Below are 18,292 nucleotides of genomic sequence, written 5' to 3'. Positions count from 1 at the left end.
ATGAGACTGTATACACCACAATCAGAGGAGTTTAAACAAGAAGGAAAGTTAAACAGACTTACAAAATGAATGGACCGATCCCTTTTCCCCTCCGGCATGAACAGGTTTTGTACGTGTATACTGCTTTAAATAAAGTTCGAGGTAAAAAATACAGTTTGACTTCTGAAGGAAATCGAAAGTATTCAATCAGTTAGCGACTGGAGCAGCTACGTGACTAAATAATCAGAAATCAAGATTCACTTCCAAACTTACAACTGTGTAATTATCTGTTTAAAGCGTCGCTGGTCTGGATTAATCAACTAATGAAGTTTGTTGAGGAAACTAAGAAGAGAAGAAGAGAAAGATGTTTGCTTTAAAATCTACTTTATCCGTGTTTCTCCTCATATGTTTCCTGTCCTGTTCTGTCTCTGAAGGTAAGCTGTGTGATATTTATATTTACTGAACACTCTGAAACTCTGCTTCACTTACTGTTACTGATCAATATTAAATATTTTAAAAAATAAAGTGTTATGTGCTCGCTGGCAGCTTTCCAAACTGACTCGCCCTGTCATGGCGGTGTTGCGCAGTTTCATATCAAAGTCCGTATGAGTCCTAACAGAGGTTAACATGATGAGTCCTAACAGAGGTTAACATGATGAGTCCTAACAGAGGTTAACATGATGAGTCCTAACAGAGGTTAACATGATGAGTCCTAACAGAGGTTAACATGATGAGTCCTAACAGAGGTTAACATGATGAGTCCTAACAGAGGTTAACATGATGAGTCCTAACAGAGGTTAACATGATGAGTCCTAACAGAGGTTAACATGATGAGTCCTAACAGAGGTTAACATGATGAGTCCTAACAGAGGTTAACATGATGAGTCCTAACAGAGGTTAACATGATGAGTCCTAACAGAGGTTAACATGATGAGTCCTAACAGAGGTTAACATGATGAGTCCTAACAGAGGTTAACATCAGGAGATAAAGATCATAACCTGTTAGACTGAATATTATTCACATAGTTCTCTGCAGACAAACATCAGGCTGCTGCTGTCTTCAGCTTCTTTTGGTTTAATAATGTTTGACATCGTCACAGAAGTGAAGAACACAGTTTATTTATTAGTTTGTTACCTTTTACCTCAGAGGTTTTTACAGTGTGTACAGTAATACATCATCCTGTACTCAGACTCTTCACTCAAAGAAAGAAAAACTACCTAAAACTATTTTAACAGAAAAACAGTCAGAAACTATAAGGAGGAACAGACAGACGGGAAATAGATGCTCGTACAGAACCACAAATTACAGAAGTGGATCAGGATCAGCGTTGATTTATTGTACAGATGGAAATAAAGAAGATCTCATTAAGACTTTTTAAAGTGAAGCAACTAAAGCAGCATAAAGCTGCTGCTGTGTTTTAAACAGAGGTTTGAGGCTGAGCTGCAGGGTTGAGTGGAGGTGTGTGTGTGTGTGTGTGTGTGTGTGTGTGTGTGTGTGTGTGTGTGTGTGTGTGTGTGTGTGTGTGTGTGTGTGTGTGTGTGTGTGTGTGTGTGTGTGTGTGTGTGTGAGCTGCAGGGTTGAGTGGAGGTGTGTGGGGAAGTTTATTAGTGCTGTTGAACATAACCGCTGTGAAACAATCAGAAAATTAAAACTGCAAGCAGTGTCGAAGGGCCCTCGCACCCCCAGCTTTCCCCCAAACTGTAACGCCGTACATGCACGTCGGTGCGTGCGGCGGTCGCAGGGCTGTCAAAACTGGCATGTAGATGTCTTTGCTCCTGTGCCTTTAAGTGAATATTGTGTGATGGGTTTAATGTCTCCACTAGATGGCAAACTAAGACCACAAATGAGTCTGAGTGACTTCTAAGCATAAAGGAATGTGGGTGAAGGGCCAAAAAATCATCAAGATTGAGCATTTTTGCCTGGATGGCCGACTTCCTGTTGGACTTAGGGTATGAGTCCAAGAGGCTTTTTTGTGCGTCTGGTCATGATATATATGAATCATAAATTTCGTTGATGTACGTGCATGTAGAAGGCGGGGCTTCAACTTTTAATGTTCTAGGGGGCGCTGTAGAGTCATTTTGGCACTTAAAAGGTTGCGGTTATACCAAAAAATAATATTCGTGAGTCTTGAGGAGTGTGTCCAATTTGGTGAGTTTTAGAGTTTGTCTGTACATCCTAAGTGGGAAAAGGCATTAGGGGGCGCTACTGAGCTGTTGGGGCAAAATGTGGTATCAGATGAAAGAGCTCATGATTTGAAACCTACGTGGCAGGTTTCATGATTCTGTGAACATCATAAAGTCCTCAAAGCGGTGTTCGAAAAATGAAAATCAGTGCACGCCACGCCGCGTGAGCGACTTCCTGTTTGGTAAAAAAATTCCACAAAATGAATTTCCCCATGATCCGATGAGAGCTGTAACATATTTAAATTTCATGCAGATCCGAGAACATTTTTGGTCACATGACCCGACGTGTGGGGGCGCTAGCGAGTCCCCTTACCACGCTTGCGTCCAATCACATTGAATTATATAAATTTTCACCAGATGTGACGTGTGTGCAGAATTTCATGAGTTTTCATGTATGTTCAGGCCGCCAAAAATGCGATTCATTACGCGTCACTTGAATAATAATAATAAGAATCTTGGCAAAAGCAATAGGTCCCTCACTGACTTGTCAGTGCTCGGGCCCTAATAAGGTTTTATTGATCTGATTCAGCGGCTTTCTGACTGTCAGCGCTCCCTCTCTTCATTCACTCTCTAGCTCGCTCCACCACAGCGTTTCGGTTTAACTGGTGACCGTGTTAAGTAGTGACTTTCTCAAATTACAATATACGTTAGGACAGGGGTTCCCAAACTTTTCCATGCCAAGGCCCCCTAAACAGCATTAGCCTCTGCCCGGGGACCCCCTTGGCAAACCCACTGACAAAATGTGGAGAGACTTTTAGAATGATTTCCTTATTTTTATTCAATATTCAATTATTATTTAAATTTTAGATTTCAAGAACAAAAAAATAAGATGTAATAACAAAAAAGGAATACAATCAAATAAAAAACATATATGACTCTAACCCCTTCCTCACTTATTTATAAATAGATCAAAACCGCTTAAGAGTCTCTTTACAATGAAATATAAACATACAAACTACTATCATTTACCACAAAGAATTAAAAAAAACCCAAGAAACATTGATCAACGGTCAACAACAATCACCTCATGACGTCACGAATGACAATTTTATATTATAAGTTATATTTATAATAATGATTTTAAAATAATTCGAATATTTCTTTTATATTTCTTTTAAAAATATATTATTTTAATTTTTTTCTTTCATATTTGCACTTTTTTGTCATCTTCCCTCAGATTTCCTGAGGCCCCCCTAGCGCCCCCTGGCGGCCCCCCAGGGGGCCGCGGCCCCCACTTTGAAAACCACTGCGTTAGGACACAATTTAACTTTAGCATAACTTAGATAGTAAACACAGATGAGTATGTATTTAGAAACAGTGGAGGACAGTAACTGCAGACCGATACATGCTTTCACGTCAGTCTCCAAAACATTTGGAAAGTCGCCAGATTTAGCGAGAAAGGGCATTATTCAAGCCCCTGCCCTCTCAGTACTCAAGCCAGTTGTGTCCCCCCCACCTCTGAAATCAAAATTGTCCCTGACCTCTGCAGACCCTCCACTAAAACTAATTCAACAGAAAAACTGTAAGAAAGTTGAAGGAGGAACAACAGAGGAGGAGCAGACAGACAGGAAATACATGTTTGTACAGAACCACAAATGACAGACATTGTACAGGATAACAGTGAGTTCAGCTTCAGTTATGAGGTGGTGAGACAGTTGTGAGGGACTATGATAGAGACACCTGTCAAATATGATTACCAATAACCTCGAGTTCACAACCAAACCAGACACTGATTCATACGCTGAGGGGACAGATGTGGTTCAAAATAAGCTTATTATTATTATTATTATTACATTTATTAAATTATTGAAAGTGTTACTGAAAGACAAAGTACTTATTGATTAAAATATGAAATCAAATTAAGTAAAAGTATTCCTTTATTACAGAACCATTTAAAATGTAATTCAAATCTTAAACTTTAAATGTAAGAGTGTTAATGGTGTGGTATGTGGGCCTGGAGGTGCTACCATATACTCACCACACACTCACAGTAGTCTCTGCTTCATCATCTGAGACTCACATATTTCCATATCATCTATATTCATATATACTATATAATGTACAGCTGCCACATGTTTACATCAACAACACTAATGGATGGAACTGCCTAATGTAGTGAAACTAATCTTTTATTCATCCTTCAGAAGTTAGAAATGACTCACAGAATGTGCAAATAGAAGAGTTCAGTTCACCTGTATTAATAATAACAGCAGATTCTGTATTTATGAGCAGTTTGAAATGACAAACATGACATTTTATACCAATACTGAACATTCACTTGTTTTACTTTTAATGATGAAACATAAAAAGTGAAGAATTTTAAAACTGATTTTTCTCCTCTGGATGTTTTTTTATTGTTCTTTAGATCTACAGCTACAACTGATAACAGCACATCCTGGAGATGATGTCACTCTGCCATGTCGAGCTCCAAACGTCACCATAGCAACTGTTGAGTGGAGGAGATCTAACCTTGATAGATACGTCTACTTTCAGTCAGAAGGGCACCTGAACACAACAGACCAGGATCCATCTTATGTGAACCGGGTGCAGCTGATGGACGATGAGATGAAGAACGGTGAACTGTCTCTGATTCTGAAGAACGTGACCAACAACGATGGAGGAACATATGAGTGTCGCTGTGTAGAGTGGAGAGGAGGACGAAGGAAGAGATCTGATCAGATTCAACCCATCAGCATCGTCTACCTGGATGTTACAGGTGAGTTTGTGGATGTGAGAAATGATAATTCCACATCTGGACAGGAGTATGATCACATGTTCACAGTTCCACATGTTTTGTACTTCAGGCTTCAGCACATTGACTTGTAAATAAAATAATGGATACCACATTAAAGTCTCAGCTTTAATGTGACTATTTTTACATCAGTATAGAAAGAACTGTGAGGGAAATAAAACCCTTTAACACTAAAATGTGGAACTGTCCAAATACTTCTGGACTGTACCTGACAGCTGATACCTCACACCTGTTTCTGCTCTGCAGGTCCAACAGATGGAGACTCAGAGTCTGGAAATTTTGTACTAATTCTGATAGGAACTCTGAATGTTCTTGTCAGTTCTTTGATTTTTTTTTTCTGACACTCAGATGTAAAAACTCAACAAAAACTGAATCAAAGTAAAACTGTAGAAAATGAATGGGAGCCAAGCCTCCACTTCACATCCCAGCAGTGATGTTGATGAGTAAAATGTTGCTTTAACTCACAGGAACCATGGTCAAAACCAGAGTCTGTCTCTGCTTCATCATCTGAGACTCACATATTTCTATATCATCTATATTCATATATACTATATAATGTACAGCTGCCACATGTTTACATCAACAACACTAATGGATGGAACTGCCTAATGTAGTGAAACTAATCTTTTATTCATCCTTCAGAAGTTAGAAATGACTCACAGAATGTGCAAATAGAAGAGTTCAGTTCACCTGTATTAATAATAACAGCAGATTCTGTATTTATGAGCAGTTTGAAATGACAAACATGACATTTTATACCAATACTGAACATTCACTTGTTTTACTTTTAATGATGAAACATAAAAAGTGAAGAATTTTAAAGCTGATTTTTCTCCTCTGGATGTTTTTTATTGTTCTTTAGACCTCCAGATAACAGCACATCGTGGAGATGATGTCACTCTGCCATGTGAAGCTCCAAACAACGTCATCATAACAACTGTTCAGTGGACCAGATCTGACCTTAACCCTGACAGACACGTCTACTTTCAGTCAGATGGGTACCTGATGACAGCAGACCAGGATCCATCTTATGTGAACCGGGTGCAGCTGATGGACGATGAGATGAAGAACGGTAACTTGTCTCTGATTCTGAAGAACGTGAACAGCAACGATAAAGGAACATATGTCTGTCGCTATGTAGAGAAGAGAGGAGGACGCAGGAAGAGATCTGATCATAGTAAACTCAGCAGCATCGTCTACCTGATTGTTGAAGGTGAGTTTGTAGATGTGAGAAATGATAGTTCCACATCTGGACAGGAGTATGTTCACAGTTCCACATGTTTTGTTCTTCAGGCTTCAGCACATTGACTTGTAAATAAAATAATGGATACCACATTAAAGTCTCAGCTTTAATGTGACTATTTTTACATCAGTATAGAAAGAACTGTGAGGGAAATAAAACCCTTTAACACTAAAATGTGGAACTGTCCAAATACTTCTGGACTGTACCTGACAGCTGATACCTCACACCTGTTTCTGCTCTGTGGGTCCAACAGATGGAGACGCAGAGTCTGGAAAACACACAGACGGTGGACATCTTGGAGTAATTCTGACAGTTCCTCTGATTGTCTCTGGTCTTGTTGCTGTTGTTGGTCTTGTTGGTTTTATGATCTTCAAGAAGCTTAAAGGACGTTCAGAGAATAATCCAGACCTGCCTGATGATGATCCAGATGTTCTTCAGCAGCTTCAAGAGAATGAAAACAGTCAATAAACATCACTCATAACATCTCTGACACTCAGGTGTAAAAACTCCACAGAAACTGAAAACTGAAAAAATGAATGTTAGAAATATTTTTTCACCACCTTATCGTGGTGGAGGATTTGAGTGCTCAGAGGATTGTGGGATATTTCAACTCCTGAGGTCTGTACTATGAAGCATGATTTTCTCTTTTCGAGGTAACTTCAGGGTTAACTCAGGGTTTTCCGTCCTACGACGCTGGTTCTTCTTACCGGGGTAAATCACCATGGTAAATGGTAAATCCCCATGGTAACTTCTGCTGAACGGCGAACCTGCTCTGCAGCAGGTTATGTTCTGGATAAGAGATCAACGACTATAAAAGCACCACCTCCTGACCAATCAGTCCTCTTGGATAATGGCCCATTCATAGAAGATCCTGATGACATTAGTGCGCGGATCGTGAGAGGAGCGCTTAGGAGAGAAAGAGTTTTTAGGGATAGATGCAATCCTTTTGATGTCCCGATGACATCCTGTATGAAAGGTACCAAGCGACATTAAGTTAGTTTAATATTCAACATGCATTTGACATTCAAAATACAAACCTATTATGCGCTTCAACCATTTGAATGAATGATGTCAAACCAACTGTATAACATACAGAATAATATCCCTCATGTGCAACAAGGCTTATTTTTCAAATATATCTTTTCGTCAATTGTTTTACAATTTAAATAAATAAATAACCTTACCACCACTCCAGGAAACCTGACAAAAAGTCTCAATAAGAACATCTTGAGAGTAATCGCTGCAAAAGTGCAGAAAAACAGAATTTTATTCATATTTTTTAATTGACCAAAATATATATTTAAAAATAATGCTTGAGGTACATGAGGGATATTATTCTGTATGTTATACTGTTGGTTTGACATCATTCACTCAAATGGTTGAAGCGCATAACAGGTTTGTATTTTGAATGTCAAATGCATGTTGAATATTAAACTAACTTAATGTCGGCAATGTTCTGCAAGCATTCCTTCCTGTTGCTGCGGCAACAGTGTTGCTTTTGGCCTGATGATGTGTTTGAATTCTTCGTATTCTTGAAGAGTAATGGTCTGCTCCTCCATGGTAAAGTAGGCTGCTCTGCAGGGTTTCTCCATGTTTGTGATTGGTCAGACGCTGCAAGCACCTTTAACCCTTTTATGTGAGCGCGCAGTCGGGGGCGGGTCCAGAGAATTTTATGGTCGGGGGCACAGGGCGTAACAACAATTAATCTGGGGGGGGGGCGCCCAAAAGTAACAAAAATGAAGGCTGCCACTGTTCGCCCACTTCAATATTTATATTGTACAGTTACACACTGTTTATGTTTTCATCTTGCTTTTCTTGACCACATTAAATCTGCTGGGTGTACTCTTAACAAGTGGTAACACACAGAACACTAGGACGCTTGTGGTACAGAGTTAGTCAGAAGTTAGTGCTTCTAGCTCTGTACAGTGAACATAGCAGTGTTCTGTGTAGTAATCAGTTTTAAGCACCACTTAAATTCTTACAATGTAACAACAATATCGTATAATAATAAAAATAAATCAAATAAAAATGTAAAATATTTGGCTGAGCGGTAGAGCTGGGTGTGTCCAGGAGAGTAGATGGGAAAGGGGGAGCAGCAGCTGCAGGCCTGCTCCAACAGAGCCAGGGGCGTCTTGCACAAAGTGCCCAGACCAGACACCCCGAGCCAGGGCACTGTGAGGCGATCTGGGGTGGATGGACAGGACAGCATTGTAAATCATGCGCTCCTCTCTTAGATTCATTGGAACAACACAACCATGTATTGACTTCCGCTGACTGGGAGCGACCATAAACAACAAACTTCCTCTTGTGGTGAAACCCCATAATTACGACAACTTTTCCTTTGAACAACAATAATTAATTGTAAATAAACAAATATGTATGGTGTCCCTTTTAAGCCACTGTTCCTCATATTTATTTTGTACTTATAGTGTCTTTATGTTTGTTATATGTATATCATTTTATTTTTCCACTGTGTTTGATGATCAAAAGAAGATGTTGCTGGCTAAAGGAAGAAAATAAATCCTGGTCAAACATCGAGCGTGGCTTATCTGTGCCAGAGAAAATCTTTGAGAGGAGTTATAAACATTCAGTAGGTCAACAACATTAATCCTGTTATACATTTAATGTTTCTCAATGCTGCAGTGAAGCAGGACCAGAAGGTGTCACCATATTTACACTCAATCACTGTATGTGTCAGATAGTTGTTCAATGTTAATGAATAAAGATAAACATCCTCCATGAAGCATTTAAGGTGGAGGGAAAATCTAACACATTTTAACCAGATGTTGAAAAACCTCAACAACCACTGATCAGTAAATGAGAGCATTAATGGATGTTGGATCATTCACAAGTGTAAACCAATAAGATGTCAGTTTGTGAGAGAAACATAACTTTATTTTAAGGGACAGGTGGACACAGTAGTGGATTTAGATGTGTGACATTGGCATCTTACTAGAGGCTGTATATATATATATATATATATATATATATATATATATATATATATATATATATATATATATATATATATATATATATATATATATATATATATATATATATATATGCAGTGGAAAACTGTGACTATTAGAGTTGGGACTTCAGCTCAGCCAAATCTTAGTCAGACACAACAAAAAAGCAACAGGGCAAAGGATTTAACTAGGGATGAGCAGATTAAACCGAGCCCACTTCCATAGTTCGGAAGCCTCCTCGGCTGTGCTACGCTGGAAACCGCGTTCAGCTTGTCCTGCTAAATGTGACAGCCACAGTAGCTTGAAAAATAGTGATATGGGGCACTCAGTTTGATCTTGATCTGCGTACATGGCTGTGTATATGGCATGTGCTCTAACCACTCGACCACCTGCGTACCCAGGGTGGTTTGCCCCTAGACCAAGGGGAAGGTAGGGGGCAGAGAGCACCCTTGGCGCTCTTTCCTTTGTTTGAGGGGAAAAAGGACAACTCAGAGCGGGCTTTTTGATTGCGATATAGGCCTCTCCTGAACACAATAGAAAATGTGCTCTTAATTCAGCTCCACATTAAAGTGATGATCCAAAAATATTTTCTTAAATATTGATTGGGGGGCAAAATGCCCATTTGCCTCAGTGTACAGGCAGCTCCTGCCATCACTGATGAACCCAACAGTAAAGTACATTATTTATTAAAGTTATTTTAACTTATTCAGTAACTTGGTTTTATTGAGAATAATGAAGGGTTAACTTAAGCTGTCATGTCCGAGAATAATATAAACTTTTTGTAAATCAGCATGTTTCCTGCAAAGTAAACCACAAAGCAGCATTCACACCTACAAAGGAAGGAAGTTGGGTTTAACTGCAGTGAACAAACAAAGTCGTTCTCACATCACTGAGAGGCAGCATGGACCAAACATCTCTTCTGTGGCTCTGTGAGTACAATCTGTACAATCTGTACTGTCCAGGTTTAAATTATTATACTTATAACATGTCAGCTGAGTTATAGACAATACTGATATATGTTTTTAAATTAATTTAAACATCTTGAAATTAAACTAAATTAGATTTAAAATAATATTTTATTGATCAGCATCAATAAACTAAGTGAATGCAGCAGACAGGAAGAGAAATTAACGTGGAAGGTGAAAGACGTTATAGTTTGTAGTGAACCTTCGAGGCAGATTATACAGCGATGATCCGTTCATGTTGATCTTCGGTCTCAGGACTGTTTATTGTAGATGTTTGAATGCTGATGATCTGTGGTCACTGATTTTTCTCTCTGAGTACAGTAGACAGTCAATAAAATATATATAATAATTAACTTGCAACAAGATACGTTTGTCAGTCACTCCAATAATCTAAATTTCAATCTAAACACATTCAGCCTCAGATGTTGTTCTGGTTTTAACTCTTATTGACATTAATATGAACATTTTGTAGATTAAGCTGAACTGATTATGAGGTGAATGAAGCACTGACACCAAACTCTAATATAAAAAGATAGTTTGATCATCTTTCATATTTAAATATTATTGATATATTTAACTATTAATTACATCTGTGTAAGTTTAGTGGTGATTTGATGTGTTTCTGGTTGGTTCTTTTGTCTCTTTAGTTGTGAGCTCTCTGCTGTTCTGCACAACAAACCAAGGTTAGTAAACTTCTTATCTGATGATGTAAAGCTGTTGAAGGGTCACTCTGCTGATGAATATCAGTTAGTTAGTCCTCCTCAGCCTCTGGAAACATCTGGATAATGTCTTATATATGTGTAAAGGTCTGGAAGTTAAAGTTCTAAGTTAAAGTAAAACTTCTGCAGTTTGGTCAGTGAACTCCATGAAATGATGCCACATGCCTTTTACTTCCTGTTAAACAGAATATCTTAAATGGTGACATCATCCTGAAAGTGTGGGTGTAAGTGAACATTTCAACCAATCAAACCTTCATAAATCTTTGAACATCCTCTCTTGTCCACCTATCCCTTAAAATAAAGTTGTGTTTCTCTCCATAACTGACATCTTATTGGTTCACACTTGAATGAGCCCTCATCCATTAATGCTCACATTTACTGATCAGTGGTTGTTGAGTAAAGATAATTTCACTCCTTTTTTCAACATCTGGTTAAAATGTGTTAGATTTTCCCTCCTTCTTAAATTCTTCATGGAGGATTTTTATCTTTATTCATTAATACTGAACAACTATCTGACACATACAGTGGTTCAGTATAAATATGGTGACACCTTATGTTCATGCTTCACTGCAGCATTGAGAAACATTAACTGTATAACAGGATTAATGTTGTTGACCTACTGAGTGTTTCTTTGTTACATTAAATGACTCCTCATGTTGTTTCCTAAATATAATAAATCTCCTCTCAGCCTCTCTGACTGTGAGTCCCAGCAGCTCTCAGATGTTAGAAGGAGAGTTTGTCTCTCTGAGCTGTGAGGAGGACGACAGCTCTGCTGGATGGAAGCTGAGGAGGAACACAACCAGAGACACCAGGAAGGAGTGTGGAGACGGCTGGGGAAGATCAGCTGGTTCCTCCTTTATCATCAGCTACATCATCCCACTGGACAGTGGAGTTTACTGGTGTGAGTCCAGAGAGGGAGCAACCAGTAACAGCATCAACATCACTGTCACTGGTAAGATCAGACTGTGGAGTTAGTATTGATGAAGCTGAGTGTAAATGATGAAATGCTGTAGTTTGTCTCTGTGTTGAGGTGGATCAGTGATCCTGCAGAGTCCTGTCCTCCCTGTGATGGAGGGAGATGATGTCACTCTGCACTGTAAAACAAAGACCTCCAACCTCCCAGCTGATTTCTATAAAGATGGCTCCCTCATCAGGACTGAGCCTGCAGGTCACATGACCATCCACCATGTTTCCAAGTCTGATGAAGGCCTCTACAAGTGTAACATCAGCAGTCATGGAGAGTCTCCATCCAGCTGGATCTCTGTCACAGGTGAGGAAGTTACCTTTGATTTCACCACTTATTTCATCCACATGTTTACCTGACCAGGTGAGATTCTCTCTGCAGGTAAACCTACAACCACAGCCCCGCCCCCTGAATCTGGAGACCCGCCCCCTGTATCTGCAGTTCCCCCCCAGCTTGTGTTCACACTGGTCTGCCACCTAGTGGTTTTCTGTCCGTACTTCATCTCCACTCTCCTCATGGTGTCTTTATATCGACACAGACCCACAGGTAACACTCTGAATCATTCACTCACCTTACAGACACTCAGCAAGTATCAATCAATCAATCAAACAATCAAACAATCAATCAATCAATCAATCAATCAATCAATCAATCAATTAATCAGGTTCATTCTTGACGTTTGTCTCTAACAGTTGATAAATTATCTACATTTTCTTTCTAACCTGTTCTGACAGGAAATGACCCACCTGTCTCCATGGTGATCACCCAGCCCACCCGGGGTGAGCAGGGATTGGATGATGACTATGATGACCTCATCCCCTCTGTCACCACAGAGTATCACTTCTGAACTGAACCAATGAGTTGTCGTTCTGAAGCTTCGAGTCATGAATGAAAAACATCAGAGGAGCTGAAACGCTTCCTGAAGAACTCCTCATGTTCTAGTTTGACTTGTACATGAACTGTGTTGAAGTTACAGAGAAGACAGGAAATAGTTGATATTTCTGCTGCTGTCTGACTCTGTTTAAAGCTTCAGTTTTACTAAAGAAAACGTTATTATTTTCTGCCATGATGTTATAAACTTGTTTCCTTACAACTGGTGAAAAAATGTGCAGAGCAGCTTCACATCTATTAATGTATCTCTCTACTGTTTGTCTTGTTGTTCATTTATGACTTCATGTTTAATTATTGATGTAACACCAGTGTACAAACATTTCTGCAGAATTAAAAAGTACTTGATGATTCACAGTGCTGAGTAGTCTTTGAAACACCAAAGTAAGAGTTGGAATCTGATTCAAACAGATGGAAAACGTCTCTTCTATCACCTCACTCTCACACTTCTGTAATTTCTTATTTAACAATCTTGTTATTTGTGATATATACTTATATTTATTTATTCATACTGAGTTTGTTTGTGGTCTAAAGAAGCACCACCTGCTGCCCATTAACTGAAGCTGCTGCTGTTCCTGCAGGTTCAAGTCTGTTCTTCATTGTTTTACTCACTCTTGATCAGTGGAGGAAAGTAACTAAGTACATTTACTCAAGTATTATACAAGTAGTTAGAGGTACTTGTAATTTACTGTAGTACAGTTTGAGGTACTTGTACTTTACTGTAGTACAGTTAGAGGTACTTGTACTTCACTGTAGTACAGTTTGAAGTACTTGTACTTTACTGTAGTATTTCCATGTGATGCTACTTTCTACATCAGAGGGAAATATTGTACTTTCTACTCCACTACATTTATTTGACAGCTTTAGTTACTTTTCAGATGCAGATTTGACACAATGGATAATATAACAAGCTTTATAAATACAACACATTGTTAAAGATGAAACCAAAAAGCAGTGTGTAGTCGGCTCACATTTCAGATGTCTACGAGTTGTTAACAGCTCCACCAAATGCTGATTTTTCCCTCTAAACTTCTCACATGCTTTCATTTCAATAAATGTTCAAATGATCCAATATTTCAGCAAAAATCAAAGATTAGAGAAAAAGTCCAAAAACTGAAAACACATTTGTGTATCAGAACTTAGTTTTTTCTTCTTTCCTCTCCCATTAATCATCTCACCACTCCTCACATTTATCTGCTGACCCTTTGGAGGGGCCCCACATCTTCATGTTCCTTTGAGTGAGAAAGTGTGTCCAAACTTGAGACTGGTCATAAGGGACATTTTGTTTGAACTGACCAACATCCTATATTTCACACCAACAGTTATGGTCTTATGGTAGTTTTGGCCTGTCCTCAATCAATATACCGAACCCCAAAATGCTCTTGCTGGTTGTGCCAGGACCCTGGAGTATCCTAAAATAGACAAAGCACTGGATGAGGAAATAGACTATCCAAACACCACCCTAAAAATGCATGATGATGATGCAAGCAATGCAAAACAGGAAATCACTAGGCTCAGACTGTTCTACATTCAAAGGTGTTCTTCATTTCACAGGCCCCTACCTTAATTAAGATGTACGAGGATTATTTTCAGATAGCTCGACTACTAGAGACTCTGTCCACAGCTTCTGACTCTCTGATGCTTAAGAAAGAAGAACCCTCTGCAACAGTGATGCTTTTAATATACTCAGTTTTATCCCTGCATATCCAACAGGTAATGCCTGTAAACTATCATTTCCCCGGATCAAACAGGCCAGATGTTAGGAGATGCTCATTTATTTCTGGTATCTGAAACTAATGAAAGATAAACATATTTAATGGATATAAAATGTATTATAGAGACAGACGTCAGCATTTGGTTGACAGTGTTCAGCTATCAGGGTGGGTGTTGTTTCTGGTTAATGTAGCCGACCATGTATCTGTGGTTAGCAGCTCAGAGGCTTTCAGACACAATGGTACAAACACACTTCCTCTTTATTTCCCTGCAGCAGAAACACTATACTGAGAAGCTGCAGGTTATTTCTGGCTCTTTCTGAGGCTTCTTTCACATCACAGACTTGTTTTTTTGATTATCAGTTTTTTTCTTCTTTCCTCTCCCATTAATCATCCTACAACCCCTCAGATGTATCTGTTTCCACTTTGGGGGGCTTAGAGTGTCCAAACTTGCGACTGGTCATAGGGGATATTTTGTTTGAACCGACCAGCATCATATTACACATCAACATTTATGGTCTTATGGTAGTTTTTCCACTTCAGCACTGAGCAGCTGTGGCACAGGAGGCAGAGTGGATCGTCCACTAGTCAGACAGTCGGTGGTTTGATTCCCATCTCCCCCTGTCCCATGTCAAAGTGTCTTCAGCCCCAAACCCCTCCTGCTGGTTGTGCCAGCACCCTGCATGTTATCTTGACATCACTGTGTGTGAGAGTGTGAATGGGCAAGTAAGCTGCAGAAACAAAAGTACTTTTTTCCTTTTTTTCCATTTTTTAAATTCAGCTTTTGCAGACAATACAGAATAGTATATCAACTTTACATAAAATCAGAGCGTCTGCATTACAGGGAAAGAAACCCAGCATAAATCCCACCATCTCATCCCACATCCCATGTAAGTTGGGGCCACAGTAAACAACAACTACTTAGTTAGATAACAACATAACATTAATTAATCAATTAATTAAATCAAAAACATAAAGGAGTACAGGGGTGTCTCTCCCTGTCCAGCAGCCAATTATTTTAAGAAGTGTCTTCAGCATCATCAGAAATAATATTAACATTATTTCTATTATAGGCTAGCAGGGGGCCACAGGTTTTATGAAACATTGTCAGAGATCCCTCCTGTGAGAACGTTTACTTCTATAACTGCATAAATCCTAAGAATTCACCAGCTGTTGTGAGTCGGCGGGAGAAACATATTTCCATTTGAGAAGAATGGTGCGGCTGGCCAGCAGGGTAGTGAAGGCAACGACACACTGTGTAGTAATGGTGCATTTTTTTCAACAGGGAGAGGATGACATTACAGTGTCACAGCGGACCCAGTATAAGAGTTTATTAATGTTGCAGGCCCAAAAGTAATGACAAAAATTTGGCAATGCTTGTCCTCCATTATTACGGGCTGGTTTATTATGCCAAATTAATGCGTTAAGTTGTTGGTTGAGACAAGAGAAGGATTATTTTCAGATAGCTCCACTACTAGAGACTCTGTCCACAGCTTCTGACTCTCTGATGCTTAAGAAAGAAGAACCCTCTGCAACAATGCTTTTAACATACTGTCCTAAGTTTTATCCCTGCATCTCCAACAGGTAATGCCAACTATAATTTCCCCAGATCAAACAGGCCTGACTTCAGGAGACACGTTGATTTCTGGCATTTGAAACTAATGACTAATTTAGTGGGTATAAAATGTAATTCATAGACAAACACGTCAGCATTAGGTTGACAGTGTTCAGCTATCAGGGTGGGTGTTGTTTGTGGTTAATGTACCTGACCATGTTTCTGTGGTTAGCAGCTCAGAGGCTTTCAGACACAATGGTACAAACGCACTTCCTCTTTATTTCCCTGCAGCAGAAACACTATACTCAGAAGCTGCAGGTTTTTTTCTGGTTGTTTCTGAGGCTTCTTTCACATCACAGACTTGTTTGTTTGATTATCAGGTGCTTTTTGGCCTCTAACTACACCTTTGTCATTTTCCTGCATAACTCCACCTTAATCTTGATCAGTTGTTAGTTCATTAATTGTCACTAACCACATCATCTGTTGTTTTGATGGGGAGACGACATGCATGGCGAGTCAGAATGAGTATATCTTAACGGCACTGTGAGGAAACAGTTTATGTGTACAGAGGAAATGATCTACATTTTCTTTCTGACCTGCTCTGACAGGAAATGACTCGCCTGTCTCCATGGTGATTATCCCGCCCACCCAGGCTGAGCAGGGATTGGATGATGACTACAATGACATCATCAACTCTGTCAGCTCAGAGCATGACTTCTGAACTGAACAGATGATGAAAACCTTTATCCTCTTTTCTTCCAACAATAATAAACCAGTTTCTGTGTTTTTAATGATATTAAATAATTAATCAACAACAACAAAGATGGAAATAAACAGGAAGTTCATTTATATTCTGACTCACTTGCATTGAATCATTGCATATATGTGCATCATGACGGTTTGTCCAGCAGGTGTCGCCACTTCATCATTATCCATTAAAACATTTCCAGTCATTATTAAGCTGGTTCATTACTGGAGGGTTCAGGTGTTCAGTGGGAATCTATGAGCTCAGTCCTGCCATATAAATCCCACCATACTCAATCAGTGTTGATTCAGGATCAATAACTAACATTACAACTATTAAGGGATCAGCTCTGTGGTGTATGGTTCTCAGAGTTGTTTCTCAGTGGTCTGTTTTTCATCTAAAGAAGTGATTTCATGACTCTTCATTGGTAGTAGCGCTAGCGTGCGAGTGTGTGTGAGAGAGAAAATAGTCCAGTAAGTTTTGCACATAACTTTTTAGTGAAGCCTGATTACAGATTCCAGCACAACTCGACTCGACTCGGCTCGGCCCTTTTTTTGCATTTCCATCATAGACTGTATATAAGAAATGGACGTAACATCCGTGACGTCACCCATTGATTTGTGCACTGCTCCTCGGATAGTATCGGATCTGAGCAGCGCCATCTTGAAAATCTCAGGTGCATGCTGGGTAAAATAAAAACAGGGATTCTACTTATATGGGCATCAGGAGGAGCATGAGGCGCCCTCCTGAACCTGTGAACCAATCAACCTGACAATCACGACGTAGCCACGCCCTAATGCATACCCTGCTTTATCGTCACATATAAAATCAGGGAGGCCAAAATGTCCCAAATGAACATCATACTGCATTGAAGAAGGCTTTAAACTAGCGATTGAGACCATAAACACATTTTGAAAACGTTTACTGAGGTTAGAAATCAAGTGAGAAGTTGGGGAATTTTTTCCATTGAGGGGACTGACTGGTAAATATTGGGTCGGTATCTGTTCATACTGACTATTCAAAGATCTCATTCAGATGTACTTCCAGTGTTCAGTGATGGGGGACTGTATCCACAGTGTGTCACACAGTCATTTAAAGTAGATGTTCAGCTTCTACTGAGCTTCAGCAGTGTGAGTTAGTCATATCAAGTGATATCTGACACATTTACAGTCTTTTAGCATCAGATTCCCTCTTAGTGTTTCCCTGTTGAGCCGTGGTGTAACCATAGTAACACAAAGACTTTGGTACTAAAAACACTGTAACGCTCAAACATAGAAGATTAAGATTTGACTGAAGCTTCATATTAGCTTCTGTCAGTAGTTCATATTAACTTCTGTCTGTAGTTCATATTAACTTCTGTCAGTAGTTCATATTAACGTCTGTCAGTAGTTCATATTAACTTCTGTCTGTAGTTCATATTAACTTCTGTCTGTAGTTCATATTAACTTCTGTCAGTAGTTCATATTAACTTCTGTCAGTAGTTCATATTAACTTCTGTCAGTAGTTCATATTAACTTCTGTTATTAGTTCATATTAACTTCTGTCTGTAGTTCATATTAACTTCTGTCAGTAGTTCATATTAACTTCTGTCAGTAGTTCATATTAACTTCTGTC

The 18,292-nt window shown here is 39.2% G+C and overlaps 2 protein-coding genes across 2 annotated transcripts in view; both read left to right on the top strand.

Annotated features, from left to right (window-relative positions):
* The first annotated feature begins 175 nt into the window (after positions 1-175).
* The window catches only part of LOC134006127 (CD226 antigen-like), a 126,186-nt gene continuing 108,069 nt past the window's right edge, over positions 176-18,292 (top strand). The window contains exon 1 of the mRNA XM_062445213.1: positions 176-413. Within this exon, the coding sequence (XP_062301197.1) occupies positions 344-413 (70 nt within the window). The 5' untranslated portion in view covers positions 176-343. The remainder of the gene's footprint in view (positions 414-18,292) is intronic.
* Positions 12,263-18,292, top strand: part of LOC134006104 (zinc finger protein 883-like) — a 137,788-nt gene continuing 131,758 nt past the window's right edge. Inside the window, exon 1 of the mRNA XM_062445185.1 lies at positions 12,263-12,324. The gene's annotated coding sequence lies outside the window, so the exon portion shown is untranslated. The remainder of the gene's footprint in view (positions 12,325-18,292) is intronic.

This window comes from Scomber scombrus, chromosome 23 (genome assembly GCF_963691925.1).
Source record: "Scomber scombrus chromosome 23, fScoSco1.1, whole genome shotgun sequence".
NCBI classification, from domain to species: Eukaryota; Metazoa; Chordata; class Actinopteri; order Scombriformes; family Scombridae; genus Scomber; species Scomber scombrus.
The sequence above is the reverse complement of the archived record's forward strand: the minus strand, read 5'-3'. Positions and strand labels throughout refer to the sequence as shown.